Here is a 21,107-nt window from a genome sequence, read left to right on the forward strand (position 1 = left end):
TTAATTTACCCATATTTAATTTTATTCAGAATTAACCATCTTTCACGAGTACACATCCAAAGAGTAGAAAAAAATTAAAGATTCCTGTCAAAAACAGTTTCCTGGCAAGTGGGAAGGAGGGTACGATGTTAGGGTTCACGTTTAGGGAAGGAAATGTTATCTAGGTCATGGATGCCATTTTTGTCAATGATTCGAACACTGAAGGTTGGCAGATTCAAGATGAAGCGTTTCTGGAGCTGTAGAGAGATGTAAAGGAAACCAATTAACAAACATTTATAAACACTATGTTCCTGGAAGGCTCTGTTTTAGGCATGGTGAACATAAGCAGATAAAAATTCCTGCTTTTGTAGGGATATCCCTCCAGATATTCTACTGGGGCAGCAGGCACTAGGGCACACAAGAATGCCCATACATCAGCTGGAGGCTGACTGAAGTGTGATCTGGGAGATGCAGCTGGAGATCTATCTCTGGTTAGTCAGCTGAAAGAAAGAGACAATCCAATGTTCTTATCCCTGCTGTCCTAGGACTCAACAGTTTGCTCCAGTCATCTACCCACATCAGAAGGACTAGGCAAGTGTGAGTAAACTTCAGTGTGCAATTGCCAGAGTGGTGAGAAGGATATCAACAGAACAGTTCTTGGAACAAGTCCCACTTCTGTCTCCTCCAGTTCAGGCTGAGGCTGTTCCAAAGGGGCTGTGGAGTATGTGCATGGAAGGAGATAATCAGCACACAAATCCAGCTGGGAGATTACTGGGAAATACAGCTTTGAAATCTTTTCTTTCTGGACACCTCACTTGGAGCCTCCAGGCTTTTCAGCTGCTCCCTTAGAAGCCTATCCTGAAAATGTTCACCTCCTCAGGTTTAACTCTCCTTTCCTTCATGTTTCCATTTCCTTTGCAGCTGAGGACTAGGCAGCAACAGCTCGTTCCATTTCCAGAGTCCTCTAAAGCTCCAAGATCAGGAAAAGGTGATAATAAATAAGGAACTAAGGGTTTCTAAATGGATTCTTTTTAGAATACACAGGGAATAAAATTTCAAGAGCATTTGATATTCCAGTAGCTTCTTCCCAGTAGCCCCCTGCAACATTTGGGACTAATATGGTCTCTTAGCTGGACGGTTAATAAAAGTACATGGGGGGGGGGGAAGGACGTGAGTTTAAATTTTCAGTGTCTGCTTTGGAAAGGGGATTTACAACCAAGAGGAAGAAGGGAGAGGGCACTGTGGACAGGATGGTGTAACAGGCAAACTGACATTACTGCTAAGCCTCCATACCTGCTCCCATCCTGCCACTCTCTCACTAAATTCACCCTTAGGCCACAAGAAGAGTAAAAGAACGAAGAAACCTAATGGAGCTGCTTTTGCCATCTCATCCTACATTCACTCCTAAAGCCTGAGACTCTCAGGAGTAGTACTAGAATGAGGAGGGTACAGGTACTTATCTCACCAACCAAATGCTACTCTTTCTTCTGCCTCCTCAATGCCCAGGGAAGGGTTTTTCTCCATATTACAAGGGCTCATGCACAGTTAAGGGAACAGACAGTAGGGCAATATCAGGTGGCACAAGAACAGAGCAAGTATTAAGTCTAGGGCAATGATTTTTATCGTAGGTATGGAGAGAATGGCACCAAATATCACCTATAGCAAAATTACCTGGGACTGCCCATTAAAAAGTAGATTCTCAGTCTCTGGACAGTAGAATCAGAATCAGGGGCTGGGGCATGAATAGTAACCTACCTACCTACCTACTTCATTCCTTTCTTCTTGTGGTACAGGGGATTGAACCCAGGGATGCTCTGAACTACATGTCCAGCCCATTTTATGGTCTTGCTAAATTACCACATCTGGCCTAGAACTTGTGCTCTTTCTGCCTCAGTCTCGCCAGGTTGCAGAAGCTGAAGCAGGAGGATCACAAGGTATATACTCTATGCCCAGCAGTAACCTGCCTTTTTTTTTTTTTTTTTGTACTAGGGATTGAACTCAGAGGCACTCAACCATTAAGTCACATCCCTAGCCCCATTTTGTATTTTATTTAGAGATAGGGCCTCACTGAGTTGTTTAGCACCTTGATTTTTGCTGAGGCTGCCTCCTAACTTGCGATCCTCCTGAGCCTCTGGGATTACAGGTGTGTGCCACCAAGCCTGGCAGTAACTTGCTTTTTAAACAAGTTCCCCAGATGATTCTTATACCATAAAGAGAACCAATGAATGGTCTGTATGAACCAGAAATAAAGTAATTACATTGTAAAATTGACATTGATGAGGAGGTGACCCATGAAAAAAAAATAAGCCTGTTACTTACACCAAACTGGCAGCAACTTCACATCTGGTCAGTGGGTATTTATTACACCTTCTGGCAAGGCCCAGAACAAAAGCAACCAAGGAATGGGTACAATATTGGCAAGGAGAGACACAAAACATTCCTTTCAGGATCCCATGGGGGCTACTCACCTCCTCCAGACATTTTCTAAGAAGCTCCACTGCCCTCTCACGTGAGATAGCTGAAAGAGAACAGACAGGCCAAATACTCAAGGTACTGTCATTATGTCCAACTCTCAGAGGCTTTTGATGAAGTTTCATACTTCTTTATGTGTAAATGCCACACAAACAGAAAAGGCAAAAAATGCTTAGCCTTCTAGCCTGAAACAAACTCATTCCATATGCAATCGAGGGTGCCCCAGACCTAGTGCTTCAGCAGCCGCAAGCCATTGCAAATTGATTTGCTACAGAGAAGAGTAAGCATGACGGAATTCTGCCTCCCCTGGCCAGGACCCGCCTCTGAAGAAGTCCAGCAGCCTGCCTCTCTTTATCATAACTCACCCCCTCCACCCTCCTTTAGTCCAGGGCTTAAATCAATTCCATCTGCCCCAGCCAGCTGCAAATCAGGGAAAGAGAGGACAGGGCCAGAGTTTTAGCCCCACTTTCTCAGTGGGGTCTCAGTTTAACAATGGGATGAGAATTCGTAGGATGGGACTGGGATGCTCCTAAAACAGGATGCAAAGGAACTGTCTATGGGCATGGCAAACTGGGTTGACATATTACACAGTTAGAATTCAGGGGTGGTTGTTGGTTATTTTGGTGGGCAAATCAGCTGTATTACTGACATATGCCAAATCAAGAGACAGTCACTAGGAGGCCAGGCTAATTCTTTTCAAGATGTGGCCTGGAGCTCCAGTAGGGCTGAGGTTGAGCAAGAGGGTAGCACAAAAAGGAATGAACATGCCAGATTTTTATGACACAGAGAGGGAAGAATGGAATGTAAGGAGAGAAGAGATTATCTGTGCTATATCTATAGTCTGTAAAAACTAAGAATTCCAAGTGTCAATTGCCCACAGTGGCTGAAGTTGAGGTTGAGATTGAGGACAGAAGATAGAACTTAGCAGAAAAGCATCCCTGGGTCTGAAGTTCTGGAAAGCTGACAGTGTACTGACAAGTAAACAAACAGCTTTTTCTTGCAGAAGACAGCTGTAATCAGGGGCTAAGAACCAAATGAAGGGCCCATCTTCAACTTTAAAAAGCTTTGATGTTTAAACAAAGAAACCCTCAGTTGTCATGTTGGGAACCTGTTCATTTTCACAAGTTCAAAATGATGCACAAACTACTTGATTTACTCGCTCTTTCTCTATAGCTGAAATGTCAATGGGCATCTACGAAGAGCAAAATGAGTGAAATAACTTAATTCTTGTAACTTAAGAATTATAGAACCTAATAAAAATGTTTTACTCACCACGACATATACTCCAAACCCCCTTTAAAACAAACCAAAACCCAGTTCTAGAGATATGCAATATCTCATTTTGGCTGACAAAAGTCTTTTATTAATAAGTTTGTGAAGATCCTACTGACCCACAGCTTCAAGAGGGGATCAATCTTTTATTCAGGACCCGGCCACCCAACTCCAAGGTGAGCAAACTGGGAAGTGGTGAGTGAAGGGCTCTGCTACTGCTCCTTCCCTGCAGTGCTGGTACCTACTTGGTGTATAGTATCGGTCCAGGATACTGAGAGTCAGGAAGGCACCATAACCATGGGCTGCAAAGGGGGCCTTTGCCAAGGCAGCAAGGTAGTCCATGTAGTAGAGTGCTGGCCCCTCATGTTCATCATAGCCAGCCAGGAGGAGGTTCACATGATATGGGGTCTGCAAAGGAAAGAAATGGCAAGGTGATGATTAAAACAGAACAGCAACATCCCTTCCCATGGCAAATGGGAATACTGTGACTCTTGATGAATAAGAAATTTAGCAGCAACTAAGTAAATCACAATGAAAGTAAAAATGCAGAGAAATCTAGAAGATTAAAGTGTGGTCAGAGGTGAAGGGGAGGTCAACTTGGTTTCTCTGAACATTTGGAGAAATATGAAAAGGCTGCTTTGTTCTTAAAGCCTATGGATAAGAACCTGACACAAAAGCACTTCAAAAGCAAAGCATGGGTGGCCTTGTGTCACTCCTAACTGCTGAAACCAACAAACACAATTCTAAGTGTCAGGCCACAGACTAAAGAAAGTAGCTCCAATCACATCATCCAAAACAAACAAGCTCATGAGCCCAGGAGTTCAAGGCCCGCCTGGCAACATGAAATTGCTTCTCAAAATAAAATCTAAGCTCAGTCTGGGCATCTGGGACCAAAAACTGAAGTGATACACTGTGCCCTACAATTCTTGAGGTAGGGAGTACATCTCAAATATTTAAATCAAATCACCAGACTTTTTTTAAAAAATATTTTTAGTTTGTGACCATCCCTATACTTAATGTATGTATTCTATCAACTGTGCATATACTCTATTGTGGATCATGAAGTAATTATAGCTAATGATTCTAAAAGTGACAATTCGTATTCGGTCAACACTGATTAACATGGGCACTTGGTAGCCTGAAGAAACTCATATTAGAAGAACACATGAAAGTATTATTGTTTACTTAGAATCTTTCTCCCAAACCAGCGGTATTATCTAGGATGAGTTCCTAAAAATCTCTTGAAGATTACAGAGGAGCCTTAACCTACAAACAACTTTTTGCTTTGAGGATAAGATGGTGAACGGTCTCAGAGGAAAAAGAACTGACCAGTCGTGGTCAAGACTTCTGAGGAATTATTACCTGCCTATCACACTTCCCAATGAGTAATGTGCTGCATTCTGCCAAGCTCTGGAATTCTGTCAGCCCGGGACTACCTTCTCAGTAAGTCTCACCTTAGGCAAGATGCTTAGCCCCTATGAGCTTCTGTTTTCTTATGTGTAAAAGTGAGCTAATTAATCCTCCCCTTTCCATCTTCTAGGGAGTATTTTGAGAAAAAACAATACAGGTGAAACATCTCAAACTCTAGAAGAATCAACATACTAACCTAAATTCCCACTGTATTAGTTACATCCTAGCCACCTTTTTTGATAACTTGCCACTGTAAACAACCGTTTAAATTAGCTAAAAATAAAAATATATTTAACTAATAGCAATTTTATTTTTATTTTTTGGTGACTGGGATTGAACTCAGGGGCACTAAACCACGCAGCCACATCCCCAGCTCTATTTTGTATTTTATTTAGAGACAGGATCTCACTGAGTTGCTTAGCGCCTCACTTTTGCTGAGGCTGGCTTTGATCTTGCAATCCTCCTGCCTCAGCCTCCCATGACGCTGGGATTACAGACACGTGCAAGCATACCTGATAGCAATTTTTTAAAAGTGTGAAGATAGCATTTCAAAATCTCAATACACTGCTGTTCTTACAGTTAAAACTAGAATGGAAGAGAAAGGTAGGGGGCAAGGAGTGGGAAGGGGGAGAGAGAGAGTGAGAACAGCAAATGATTCTGATTTCTCTTCCCCAAGAAAATTAATAATACAGTTTATTACTCATCACAAAATAAGTTAATCTTTTCTTCTAGGAGGATAACTCTACCCTTCTCCACTCTGGTCAGAACACCCACTGCATGATTAACCAAAACAATCTTACTCAATTGCAATGGTATATTAGGGATCTGCTCAGATTCCCAAAGAGTCCTTAACCAGCAGAACCCAGATGTTTCTGTTTCTAATGAGGCCCTTTCCTATCTTCTAATATTAAATAGTGTTTAGAACAATTAATGTTACTTAAAAGCCACTGCCAGAAGATTTTACATAAAAACCTATGGCAGCTGGGTGCAGTGGCACACACTTAAAATTCCAGTGGCTCCAGAGGCTGAGGTATGAGGATTATGAGTTCAAAGCCAGCCTCAGCAACTAGATGAGGCCCTAAGCAACTCAGCAAAACACTTTCTCTAAATAAAAATATAAAAAAGGCGGGCTGGGGTTATGGCTCAGTGGTAGAGCACTAGCCTAGCATGTGTGAGACACTGGGTTTGATTCTCAACACCACATAAAAACAAATAAAACAAAGCTACCATGTCCACCTACAACTAAAAAAGTACACACACACACACACACACAACACACACACATAAAATATACAGGACTGGGGATGTGGCTGAGTGGTAAGTGTCCCTGGGTTTAATCCCTGGTACCAAACCAACCACCAACAAACCAACAAAAAACCCTATGACAAAAAGAATTCCATAAGCAAACTATGTTGCTTCATTGGTCTATATAATATCATTTATTTATGCTTAAGCATCTGATACACGCACTCACCAAAGTTGGTATTCAGAAGCTACAACTTTGGTATAAAAGATAACTCACAAATACTGTGCGACTCCGAATTACCAACTTTTGCATGTGTGAGATGCTTAAGCATAAATAAATGGTGTTATCCAGACTAATTAAATCAATACATCTGTGTAACAACTTGCAGTTTCTGAAATTCTCTGACAATGCTCTATCAAAGATCTCTGGCTCACACTAGTTTTTTAAAACTTCAAATAAAATTTTACATACTATCATTCTCTCACTCTAAGAATCACAGCATTCAAAGTGACAAAGCCATAGTTATACATTTCATAACTGTTATATTTCTTCTTCTGGATTTATTAGTGTTTTCCTAGAACAAGGTAAATTCTAAGGAGTTCAATTTTGTGCTAGCTTACAGCATACACATATGTGACTGCTTGTAGTGTGCTCAAGAAAAAAACAAAATATAAATACAACAATCCACCTACTCAAATATTTATGCCAATTATAAACCTTAAGAAGGCAAGACTATTTCTGGCTTGTTCAATGATATTTAAGTATATAATACATGCTCAATAAGTATTTGTTGAATGGATAATAACCATGCCAGAAAGCATTACATATGTGGCTAATGCCTAATACAACATACACACACACACAAAACCACTAAACCAATGTAAGAAAGTGAAAGGTCTGTATCTGAGAACTGACCCAAGTTCAAGTCAACTGCTAGCATTTCTTTTTTTTTTTTAGTTGTAGTTGGACACAAAGCCTCTATTTTATTTACTTATTTTTATGTGGTACTGAAGATCAAACCAACTGCCTCGCACATGCTAGGTGAGTGCTCCACTACTGAGCCACAACCCCAGCCCCAAATGCTAGTATTTCTACAAATTCACATATCTGTTGCTTTTAGCTTAGCTCTGGATCTTTCTCTTTCTACCTCTCTTTAAACCCAAGATGCTACACAGAGAAAGAATAAATTGTCCAGCTTTCTATAGTTGTAAATGGAATAAAATTTAAGTCAAGGGTATTAGCTAATAAGCACATCTTCTATGTACTTCTTCCTGAAGTACATGGAACTGAAAAGAACTTAAGTATCTAACAGCATAGAGAAAGTATTCCTGGTTCTTCTTTTAGCAAAGTGGGTAACTACAGGGCAAACAATGTATAATAATATTCAAAATGTCAAGAAGAATATAAGGGCTGGGGATGTGGCTCAAGTGGTAGTGCGCTCGCCTGGCATGCGTGCAGCCCGGGTTCGATCCTCAGCACCACATACAAACAAAGATATTGTGTCTGCCGAAAACTAAAAAATAAATAAATATTAAAAAATTCTCTCTCCTCTCTCAACTCTTTCTTCAAAAGAAAAAAAAAAAAGAAGAATATAAAATTCCCAACTCAAAATAATTAATGGTTAAAGACATGGAAACACTTATTACCCTGATTTGATAAACATTCACTGTATACATATGTGTTGAATTATTGCAATATACCCAATAATATGTACAAATTAAAAATGATAATAAAAATATAAATTACAACCATTAAAGTATCTCTAGGCCTCTCAGTCCTACAGAAATAAGCACAGTTCCACTTTGGACTCATATATTTGGGGGGTGGGAGTCCACATGTCACACACAAAAACTTTCCTTAAGTTAGATGGAGCATTTCCCTCCCTCACTCTTGTGCATACAACTCCTTGTACAGTCCCTCTATCAAGAAAAAGAAACACCACGGTGATTAAGAAGAGCGTGAAATTCCATAAATTTTACAGCTAAAGAGAACAGTTGTGACAAATACACTGAAACAACAAAATCAGCGACTAGAGGCTGGGCGGTGACAAGCAGCGGTGTGACATCTGGCGGAAGCCAAAGTCACAGCAAGGGGGAGAGAGGTGGGCGTGAGGAAGCATCCTGCAGAGCGTGGACACAGAAAAGGAGAGGAATTGACAGTCTTCCTTTGGAGCCAGGCCAGCCTTTGCCACCTCTAATTGAATAGGACGACACAGCTATGAGTGAGGTGCCTTGAAGAGGGGTGCAGTTTCTTTTGTGGTGTGCTGCACCTTAGTGGTGCAGCAGTATGGGAAGCATACATTTCTGGTGGGTCAATAACATGGAAGGAGATACAGACCACCAATGGGACAAACGAGTTTGTCTGGAGCTGAGTATTTTTTAATAAATAGACTCCTAAATACCCTAAGAAGAAAAGGAACTTTGAAAAGAACAGTGTGTACACTATTTCTTTTATATTTCTTCAGTGCTAGGGATTGAACTTGGACCTCTTATAGAGTAAGCAAACACCACCACTGAGCTATACCTCCAGCCCTATGCCTACTATTTCTTTAGTCCCCTGATTGTCAAAGCTGCTTAATATTCCATCTTTGGCATTGAAAGTATTTCATGAAAATACAGCTTACAGAGTTAGTAAGAGTTAGTATGAGTTCAACCATAGTGTCCCTTTTACACATGTGAGGACTAATGTTCGAAGAGGAGACAGTGACTTGCCCTAAATCACACAGGTAATTAGCATTCTTAAAGACCAGAATTCCCAACTGCAAGTCTTTTCCAGGAAACCATGCTGCCTACACAAAATGGAAATTAGTATAAAAATATGATTCAATATGTAAATGTCAGTTGCACACTCAAATATTTCAGAATGTACTATTTTACATACCAGTCCATTGTTCTCTATTTCACTTGTCACACTGTATACAATCAATAATATTTAAAATTTTAAAAAGGCAGGCTTAAATCACAATTATGATTACTAAAACTATGCTACATGTAAGTTACTAGTCAATAGATACCTGTCATAATAGATAATCAACATCTTAACTGCTTTATCCCCAGCCACCGCCACCGCCCCACCCTCGCCTTTTAAATATTTTTATTTGTAGATGGACCCAATACCTTTATTTTGCTTATTTAGTTTTTTTATGCGGTGTTGGGGATTGAACCCAGTGACTCAAATGCCCTAGGCAAGTGCTCTATCATTGAACAACAATCCCAGCCCCACCAACCCACTTTTAATTTTTTTTTTAGTTGTAGATGAACACAATTTTATTTATTTATTCATTTATTTATTTATTTTTATATGGTGCTGCGGATGGAACCCAGTGCCTCACATGTGCTAGGAGGCACTATATCACTGAGCTATAACTATAGTCCCCCAGCCCATTATTGTAATATGAGACAAGACCTTGCTAAATTGATGAGGCTAACTTTGAACTCATGATCCTCATGCCTCAGCCTCCCAAGCCACTGGGATTACAGACATGCACCACCATGCCTGGCCAGGAATTTGTTTTTAATAACCAACAGAATTTACTACCTTTGTTAGGTTTGGTGGTATAACTTTAAAATTCCAAATTTCCCATTGTAACTAAAAAAAAAGGTTTTATACCTGAAACAAAATTCACTATTTCAAACACTTTTAAAAATTCAGCAACTTCCAATTATCATGACCTAAATATCTTTCTAGCTCTAAAAGATTATGGTTATTTGGTTGGGAAAGACGATGGGAAGAATCATTCATAGCCTGACTTTAATCCACTGGAGTATTTTTTTTTTTTTTGTACTGAGGATTGAACCCAGGGGTGTTTTACCATTGAGCTACATCCCCAGTCCTTTTTACTTATATTTTGAGATGGGGTCTTACCAAGTTGCCCAGGTTGGCCTCAAACTTGCAATCCTCTGCCCTCAGTCCCCTAAATACTTAGGTTTACAGGCCTGTGCTACCACACTCAGTTTATACATTATTTTTTTTAAAGGAAACCCATGTGTAGATTCAAGCTCTTTTAGCATTATGTAATAAAAAGTACAGTTTATAAAAGGTTTCAATCAAACCGTATAAGAGTTTTCTGGGACTGTAAAGACAGAATAATTACAAGATGGGCAAAAGCTCCAACCAATTTCACTTCTGCATTTGGAATGTAAATAAACTCCATAATTGTCTATTTAGCATTTACTTTTATGAGAAACATAGTATTTATTATGCCAGGTGATAAAAATGGAAGCCTAAATCTGGAAGAAGCTCCCAAGGTAGATGTGGGTACCAGACAAAGGAAATAGCATGTATAAAAGTAAAGAAAAGGAAGAGCGTGGATTGTTGTGTACTGGTGAATATGGGACATATATACTTGGAGGATTAGGTGAATTCTGCAGGAAGCAGAGTTATTTACCTAATGAACTAAAGATAATGAACTTCAATATGTAAACTACAGAGTCAGTGGAAATTTATCACTCCCATCCCCCTGCCAAAACAAAAGTTATCACTCCCATCCCCCTGCTTTTTTTCATGTCAGGACATAGGTTAACTGGTGCCAAGAAACCCTGATGAGTCCTGATGTCTCGAACAGATACTCCATTGGTTTCAGTGTTTGTCTTCCACTCCTTTTCCCCCCCCCCTCTCTATACTGAAGATTGAACTGAGGGGTGCTCTATCACAGAGCTGTATCCCCAACCCTTTTTATTTTTGTGAGAGTCTCACTAAGTTGCCCAGGCTGGCTTCAAACTTTCAGTCTTCCTGTCTCAGTCTCCCAACAGCTGGGATTACAGGCATGTATCACAGCACCCAACTCCTCTTCTCCTAAAATAGAGGATTTTTAGATAGAAAAGTAATACAAAGGATTCCACTTTAGGACTGTAACTGCATGGAAGATTGACTGGGATGAGAAAAACAGAAAGGGAGAACAGAGGATACTTTAATAGTATAGATGGAAGATGAAGACCAAAGGCAGAAGCAGAAAGGAATGAGGGGGAGATATGGCATACACACACATACACACACACACACACACACACACACACACACACACACACATATATATCTTTCTTATATATTTCTAAATATACATTTAGAAAGTGAACTAACTAATAGGACTGAATAATTAGTGGAACAGAAAAGGTAAGGAAGAAAGAGAAGAAGACTCTCAAGGGGAAAAGTGGTCATGCAAATGCTAAAAGCTCAGCTTAGACTCAATAGCTTAAATAGAGCCATTCAGAAGCAGCTGAAAAGAGAAAACAGTGTACTGCCAAAGTCAATGAGAACAAATAAAGAGAGTCAGTTAAGCGGTTTTATTGTCATGAACATATATATGCTCTCACACTCATATTTGTAAGACAGCAAAGGAAATAATTCCAACAGGATAAAATGAGAGATGTATTCCTCTAGGTTGCCATGACAGCACAAAGAATTTGAGGATTATATATATATATATATATATATATATATATATATATATATAGAGAGAGAGAGAGAGAGAGAGAGAGAGAGAGAGAGAGAGAGAGAAAGTGGTGTGGTGGGGTAAGTTCAGAGAAAAGTTTCCCTGATAAATGCTGAACTAGCAATTAAAAGCCATGTGAGGACATAGGTATAGAGAAGAACACTGGCAAAGGAGCAGATACAAGAAAGAACTTGAGGTAGGTCCGTGTCCTGTTTCTACAGGTACCACTGGAGCAAAGAAAAGGTAGAGATTTGGAACTTGAAAGCTGTTTCCTCTTAATCTTATGACTGGAAAAAAAAAAGTATAAATTTAAACTGATCAGAATCAGAATATTATACTGAGCTTCACAGAGAAGTCAAATTGATTGCCTGACTTTCCTTGTTCTCTCCTTATTTCAGACACACTTTTATCTTTTGTATCACTAAAACAACAAACCAACTCATGTTTATAAATTCTCATACTAGACTGAGAAATAAGGAAGCAAGAATGCTTTAAACAAAACAAACCTTAGACTTCCAGAAGCCCAAAATGAAATAAAAGAAACATTGCTCTGAAAACGAGATAGTCCAACCAAGTTTTTCCTGTTTCTTTTCTTTCTATAGTATTGGGGATTAAACTCAGGGGGTGTTCTACCACTGAGCTACAATCCCAGCCCTTTGTTACTATTAATATTTTTTTGGTACTGGAGAATTGAACTTGGGGCACTAGACTGCTGAGCCACATCCCCAGCCCTGTTTTATATCTTATATATATATGAGACAGGGTCTCACCGAGTTGCTTAGCACCTTGCTTTTGCCGAGGCTGGCTTGGACTCGTGATCCTCCTACCTCAGCCTCCTGAGCTGCTGGAATTACACACGTGTGCTATCACACACCGGGCTCTAGCCCTTTATTTTTTATTCTTAAGACTGGGTCTCAATAAATTGCCCAGGCTGGCCTTGAATTTGTAATCCCGAGTAGCTAGGATTACCGGAATGTGCCACTCCTGTTTCTTTTCTATTTTAAATCATTCTCTGAAAGTGTATTTGGTATACCTTAGATACTTGGAGCCTCCAGTGCCCCCATCTGTAATGTGGGGGATAACACTGCTTATCTGACAAGAGTTGTGAAGAATTAAAGTCCTTAATTATATTAAAGTTTCTGGAAGACAGCCTGGTAAGCAGTAGGTGTTCAATAAATCTTTAGATTTAATTTGTGCCATGACAGCACAAAGAACTTTAGAAGAAAAAAAATAATATTGTATATATTTCAATCTTTAACAAACCTCATTTTAAAGTTCCCCCTCAATAATTCCAAATTTTCTAAAAACCTTAGTTTTCTAAAGCCATCACTAACCACAAGTTTGAAACAAAATCAAAGTTGAAAGCTTATTGTAATTAGAAGTTTAGAAATTTAATGAGTTGAAATGCAACATGGCACAGATGCCTTATTATACCAACTAGTTAACACAGTATTTGTTTTCTACATTAATTTTACTTGCTAATCAAAAATACCGCTTTCACCCCCAAATAACATCAAAATAAAATTGCTGATTGTGCAATGGCAAAACCAACACCATGTTTGCAACAAGGCCACTTGAAATCCACCCCTCACCCCGACCTCCCCCTCCATGAGCTGGCAGTTCCCAGGGAAAATTTACGAATCCAAATATCTTTAACTTAGTTCTTTTAAAACTCAAATGCAGAAGCCATGCTTTGCTATAGAACTACATACCACAAGACGTATATTAAGTTTTCTACACTAAGCATACCTGTGAATGTTTATGAATGCTGAACATCAGGATGACATATAATTGCACATGTTTTCAGATGTCTATAACATCTATAAAAAGTATCAAGGGATTCTTGGGGAAAAGATCACTTAGGAGCTCTTCCTTACAGTGTTATCCAATGATATAACCAAATCTCATCTGCTTACACTAATTTTTTCTTAGCCAACAATCTTCTAAAGAGGCCTACTGCTTTCAGGATAAAGCTTTTTCAGTCTTCATAATGTGGACTACCTCTCTAGTTTCAATTTCTTAACAAGTTCCCCAAAACTCTATCTAACAAACTCAAATATGGGATTTTACATACACAGTATATTCCATAATTTTATTTGTTTTTTAAAAAGTGGAGTTTTAAACAGTAGAGTTTATAAACAATGCCCCTTTAGTTAAATGAGGAGTAGGAAGCTCAGAGAACTATTTGCCCCTGCCCTGAACATTGTTAACAAACACTATGCCTAACCTAACACATTCTCACTCACCATGGGTCTATGTTTCTAGCTTTCCCCTTTGTTTCATATTTCTCTTAGATTAAGCTCTGTGTCCCCACAGCACCCTGCATATATGGGTATCCTAGCACTTGTCACTCTAAGTGCAACCAACTGTTTTCTTCTCCATTTCCCCATCAGAAGGCACACTCTGAGCTTTGCACCTCTTTCCTCAGCCTCAAAGACAATGCAGGCTGGAGGTTTACTCTGAGCGAATAACTATTAGCAGTTAAAGAATATCTTGGCTATAAGAAGTCACAACTATTCAGAGGCATCAGAAAGGGAAGCAAGGAATGGTTAAAATACTTCAGTTTACAAATATTCAGAGATTATTATTTCCTTTCCCTTTCTTTTTTCTTTCCAATCTGGCTAATTCTATTTGCTTTCTTGTCCACACTCAAATGTAAGAGTAAATCTATACTTTTTTTCATTTTTAACTTAAACATTGTTTTCTTACCCTATTAGCCTTTGTTTTATTTACTTAAGCCTTTTAATAACACATATAAAAGTACATAAAATATACATGTATTGCTTAATGAATATAATAAACACACATGTAACTACTTCCTAGGTCAATAAACAGAAGTTCTTCACTGCCCTTTATTTTAGATGTTATTTTTGGGGGAGAGTATAAAGAAAACCTCATGGTAATCAGTTCCTAAATTCATCTCTGCTTGATCCTAGGCCAGAGCAGGTTGAAAAGAGGCATAAAGATACTAAGGTACATGTGTGTTCTAATCTGTGAGCGTGTGTGAGGACATGCTTACACCTATGCCTACCCAGACCAAGGTACTGATTTAATGTAATCTTAGAAGGTGGGCTACAAAATGTTTTAGTTTAGTTTGTTTGCAGTACTGGGGATTGAACCCAAGGGTACTCTACCACTAAGCTATCTCCCCAGACCTTTTTTTTTAATACCAGGATTGAACTTGGGGACACTCAACCATTGAGCCACATCCCCAGCCCTATGTTGCTTTAGCAAGTCGCTTTTACTGAGGCTGGCTTTGAACTCACAATCTCCTGCCTCAGCCTCTCGAGCCGCTGGGATTATAGGTGTTTGCAACCATGCCATTTTCTCAGCCCTTTTTATTATTTGAGACAGGATTTCACTAGTTGCCAAGGCTGGCCTCAAACTTATGATCCACCTGCCTCTGCCTCCTAAGTAGCTAGGATTATAGGCATGTGCCACCACATCCAACCTAAATCTTTATTTCTAATGGTAAAACTCTATACAAATAAATGTTCTTACTACGCAGACATAATACTCTGCTGCTCTAGGCTTAAACCAAATCTTAATAGAAAACTACATAATGTTTAAGACACAAATTTCAGTACAATATAAATCTACATCAATTACCTATATGGTCCCCCACCCCCCAATTGGGGATAGGAAAGATGTTTTAAGTGAAAAGTTGGTATTATAAGATTGCACAATTCCAGTCAACCAATAGACTTATTCCATTCAACCCAAATAGGGGTTCTCTCTGCTCACAGCAGGCATCCAACAGGGTAGCACATATATGCTCTCTGAGTGAGAAAGCAACACCTTCTCACATACAACCCCCTGGAGAGATGGGGAAGGGGAGGGGGAGGACTTTACACCTGCAGATTCCTAACTCTATCAGCACTAGGGCTGGGAAAAACAGCACTTTTTTTTTTTTAAGGGGGGGAAAAGGGTTTCCTAATAAAGCCAGTAGCTTCAAAGAAGAATCTTCTCATGACATTCTTAGGAGACTGGTAAGTATAATGACTCAACAGCCATTCTTTGTCTTCCTAATAGACTTACTCAAACCTTAATGACTGCATAAGCAAACTACTTAAAAGGGCAGCTGTCAGAATTTTTATTTCTCTTGGTAGAAAAATACTGTAAGTACAAAAGTGTCATCTTATTAATTAAGGAGCCTCAACTTCAAGGCACATCTGTCCCTGGGCCTCTGGATAATCAAAATGACCACTAAAAATAGAACAACAGTATCTCCAATGGGACAGACATGAGCCACCCCTAAGAGACCTCTGTGAAATGTGACCTGGGATACACATGTTTTTGCAATACCATTGAATATTCATCTGAATGTAATTATGTGTTTCCAGCTTTTACTTTGTGTTCTACTGAGGCTAGGAGGCAAAAGTTATAAACAGACATAACTCTGGGTCCATAGATAAAACCTATACTTAGCTGAAAAGTTGATTGAGATCAGAGGGAAAAAACTGCTCTCCGGGTCTAAAAGGGCTCTGCTGGCACCAAAATGTCCAGGCAATTCATGATCTCGATCCCCCCCCCCCAACTTCCCTATTACTATAAGTAAGCTAGCACTGTCTGTCAAGATGCCCAGGCTATGTGGCAGCAGTGTCAAAGGCTGCCATTTGCTCCAAGGCACTGCCATCTGCGGCAGCACAACATTTTGTCTCCGGAAAATAAACACATCTGCCTTTGCCAGTGTCCTCCCACTGTGCCGCCCATCTGGAGCAGGTGAGCTAGAAGGCAAGCCTGGGCATGGGAAAATGGGGGCAAGTAAGAGAGATGAGGCCTCAAGGGAGATGGCACATGGAGGAAGAAGGCAGTGCTGCGTCATGTCACATCCTGCTAACCACATTTGCCAAAAAGCATGTGAAATTACCCTTGTTAGTGATATTTTAATCACATGTAACAAATGGTTGGTAGTGTTTAGGGTATAAGACCTGCAATGTCAAGATTCCACCTGAGCCATCTGTTCACAAGGTCACATGACCTGACTGATATCAATAAACAGATGATGTCTTTGTGTCAGCCACTTAAGGCATGAAGAGAGTAACTCCATTGCAAAAGCAACAGGATTCTTCTAGGATAGGAGCCCACTATACATGTCTACTATTTTTTTTTTTAATTATTATTAGTTGTTCAAAACATTACAAAGCTCTTGACATATCATATTTCATACATTTGATTCAAGTGGATTATGAACTCCCACTTTTACTCCATATACAGATTGCAGAATCACATCGGTTACACATCCACGTTTTTACCATGCCTACTATTAACCGGACCAAAAATACTCAAATTCAGAGCAGACCGCTAGGACAAGTCATGGTTACTTCTAGAAATGATGAATGCCTGAAGTTCTTTCTAAAATTCCTCTCTCTTTCACTGAAAAAGTAAACTATGGTCTTGACTTTGGGTCTTTATTTATTTTCTTAATGCCAGGGATTGAACCTAGGGCCTTAAGCACACTAAGCAAATGCTCTACCACTGAGCTATAGCCTCCTCTGACATCACACTTTTAAATCATGCTATTTGGGGACTAAAAGAAACCATAAATATCATCCATTCAATTGTTCTCTTTCTCCAAAGGTTTTCAACTCACTCACATCAGGGCTAGTGCTAAACCTCTCGGAGCAGGGCTCTTTCCATTATATTATTAGTTTTTATATGCAATTTCTATATGTAAAAGAGATCAAAGCAGAGTTGATCTATATGAAACAAAGCTAAAGTTTGGTCTTTCTTGGTGTGGAATAAGGTCTTAAAACCACTTAACCAGGCGAGATATCTTTCCAATTCATTATTTCTATTGTTTCTTTGCTAAGCATTTACAAGTGCAGCCCTATGAAAAACATAAGGTATCAAAAGGCTCAGGAAGCACTTCAGAAAAAGTTCTACAAGAACAATTTGGCCAATGAGTAGCAGTAGTAAAGCCCTGAAGATTACACACCATGGATCTACTTAAAATTTGCCACAAAACTCCACATTCCCCGTGGACAATAGATTTGACTGGTTCGTACTCAGTCTCCACATCTGTAAAATAGAGATGGTGAATGCTAATAGATAATTTTAGGGCATCTCAGTAAGGGAGTGAGGACTGGACCTATGGTAGAAGCACAAGGCAGAATAATCAATATTTACTAGAACTGTATACCAAATATGCCACATAATTCATTGTAAGAAAGAAATAGCCCCATTACTTATCATCCTTCCTAGCTGATTAACCAAACATAAGGAGAAGTTAAGCAAGGAGAATTTAAGAAAGCAAGCCTTGCTCAAATTCCAAACTATATCTAAAAGTCGTCATAATTTTCAAAATAATCTTGTCAAAAATACAAACAGTTATTTAATGATGGGGTCATTTAATAAATACTCTTTTCTAAGATGGTATCATTCATTCATACAAAATATATTTTATTGAACCACTCACTGGTTTTCAATTCTTGTAACTGGGTACTTTAAAAAAGTTTTTGACACAATCGATCACTCACTTCTTAATAAATGAGGAAAGTGAAGCTCAGCAAACAAAAGTAATTTATTCAAGATTATAAAAACTAGTAAGTACAAAGAAGGGGTTAGATTTTTGATATGTCTAATTCCAAATCCTATGCTTAAGGAAGCCCCACAAACCTATAGCCAAAAAGTCTAACCAGGAATAGATCAACTCAAATGGACACATGCATTTAAATTAAAAACTATACTGAATGTTTTTGAACTTTTCCCCACCTGTATTCATTAAAAATACTTGTGGAAATGCATGATAGTATCTCAGCAATATATGTAGACCTAACTGGATGACATTTATTCAGTAAATACTTATTGAATACCTACAATGGAAACACATTCATACCTTATTTACATAATTCTATATGAGGATCTTGACATTTAATAGAAATGGAAGCTTCAGGATTTCCTAAATGCACAAACATACTCAGACATTAATAATTAAAAAAAAGAAAAACAGAGAGGGCTGGGGTTGTGGCTCAGTGGTAGAGCGCTTACCTAGCATATGTGACGCCCTAGGTTTGATTCTCAGCACCACATATAAATAAATAAAAAAATTCATCAACAACTAATAAAAATGGCAAAAAAAAAGAAAGAAACAACAACAACAACAAAAAAGAAACCAGAATGAAAGTATATGATATCTGAAGTTAGAATCTTAACTCAATTTACAGTCCATACACACAAAGACACACACACCCCATTTGGACACATAAACTTGGAGAAATACTTAACCTCACTGTAAACCAGCCTTGGTATCTTTTTAGTAAAATGGGTATGACACACATCTCAGAGTATGATAATAAAAATACTTATAAATTATAGTTAATTTAAAGAGCCCTATATGGCTAGTGGTTACCATATTAGACTGTATAGATCTAGAACAAATCCTAGCACATAATATTTAATCCTCAACTTTACTAGCAGATCAACTTAACTAAAATAGCATAACAAAGAATCCCCTACAGGAAGCTAACTTGTACCAATTACAATGAAACAGCAATAGCAGCATGAAAACAAAAATCATTTATTAATCAATTTTATGTGCTATACATTATGTAAAAAGCTTTACATGACTACCTCATTTTAATCTGTATAATAAATAATTATATGGAGTACTACTATCTTGTGAATATGGAAATCAGGCTTAGAATTTGTCCAAAGACCTATAGTTAGCAAGTCAGTAAGCAAATATTCAACCCTGGCAGCCTAATTCCAAAGACTGTGCTCTTAACCACAATGCTAAATTGTCTTCCACTTTACAGAACCAGTTTACTTAAGATTCACTACATAATCTAGTAAATGTCCTCCCATCAAACATCACTCTCACATACACACACAGTGATTAGACCTCAAATAATTTAAACACATAGTTATGCATGATAACTGGCTAACTCAAAATAAGTCTCATACACCAACTGATATGACCATGTAAATGTACTAAACTTAGTGACTTTTTACTTATTTGGAAGACTGACAAAACTATCACCTCTCTCCTAGAATAAAATGACTACAGTATAAATTCATATTTAAAAACTAAAAATATATTTTGATAAAACAATAGGGGAGCAAGGATTGGACCTATGGTAGAAGCACAAGGCAGAAGTTATCAATATTTACTAGAACTCCACAACAGTTTATAAGGGATATTTATTTGTTAAGACATCAAACATGTCTGCTAGGAGAAGATTAATAGGATTCACTGCATTTGCATGAAGCATACAGTCCCTCTTATCTCAATTCTAAAAGGAGCTTAATTCACTTAATGTCTGCAGCATTTAATGACAAAGTGTTTATTATTGTGCCCAAAGCTGGAATTCTTATTTCAGTTCTGACTGATAAGTTGGAGGAACATTTCAACAGGGAGCCACAGCATACTCCTTGCTGAATACCAAGGGAAATTCTGGGTGGCAGGAAAGCTAATATCTAACCAATTTCCCTCTCTCAAGAAGGAATAAACAAGAAATGACCACTGACTTTTCACCACATCAAAACAATGTATGTGGGCTGGGGTTGTGGCTCAGCAGTACTGAGCGCTTGCCTAGCATATGCAAGGCCCTGGGTTTGATATTCAGCACCACATAAAAAATAAATAAAAGGTATTGTGTCCAACTACAACTAAAAAATAAATGTTTAAAAAATGCATGTAAAATTCTTTCTTCCTCTCAATCCATCATGTCTCTAGCTTCTCTTCAAACTTCATTATCATTTAGATTGCAAGCCCTTGGTCAAAACTAGCACTGGGGGTGCTGGGATTGTGGCTCAACGGTAGGGTGCTTGCCTGGCACGTTCGAGGCCCTGGGTTTGATCCTCAGCACCACATAAAAATAAATAAATAAAATAGATTGTGTTCAACTACAATAAAAAAAAAAAAAAAAACTAGCACTGGGAGAGATTCTACGTACTGAAAAGTTGTTCAGTATTATTAGGCGTGGAGAATAAACTGCTTGAAACATGTGGAGTAAGTAACTTTATAAAAAACATAACATGCATATTGTTTGGATTCTACATAACTCAGTTTACATGATCGTGTATGAAAACCAAAACCATGAACATCACTAGTGTTCTAGAAACTACTAAGAAACAAAAAAGGCAATCTTAAGGCAAGAGTCAAATAATTTAGTTATTAGTCATTAATGTAAATGTAGTTCAGTCTGACCTGCTGTGTGACCTGAACCAGTCTCTTTGCCACTTTATGCTTTTCACTTCATATCAGCAATAGAGAATTAACTACTATCTGTCTCAGAAGAATTGTTGATTAAATTATTAAGCAAAATGCTGTGGGCAAAAGTCATATGAATGTTA

At 38.5% G+C, this 21,107-nt stretch overlaps 1 protein-coding gene across 2 annotated transcripts in view; it reads right to left on the minus strand.

The window, feature by feature from the left end:
• Psmb2 (proteasome 20S subunit beta 2) overlaps positions 1-21,107 on the minus strand; it is a 31,436-nt gene continuing 10,329 nt past the window's right edge. For both annotated transcript variants that reach the window (XM_026393409.1, XM_026393411.1), the window contains exons 4-6: positions 3,969-4,131; positions 2,448-2,497; positions 1-236 (exon numbers count right to left, since the gene is read on the minus strand). In XM_026393409.1, the coding sequence (XP_026249194.1) occupies positions 129-236; positions 2,448-2,497; positions 3,969-4,131 (321 nt within the window). In that variant the 3' untranslated portion in view covers positions 1-128. The remainder of the gene's footprint in view (positions 237-2,447; positions 2,498-3,968; positions 4,132-21,107) is intronic.

Source organism: Urocitellus parryii, chromosome 11 (genome assembly GCF_045843805.1).
Source record: "Urocitellus parryii isolate mUroPar1 chromosome 11, mUroPar1.hap1, whole genome shotgun sequence".
NCBI classification, from domain to species: Eukaryota; Metazoa; Chordata; class Mammalia; order Rodentia; family Sciuridae; genus Urocitellus; species Urocitellus parryii.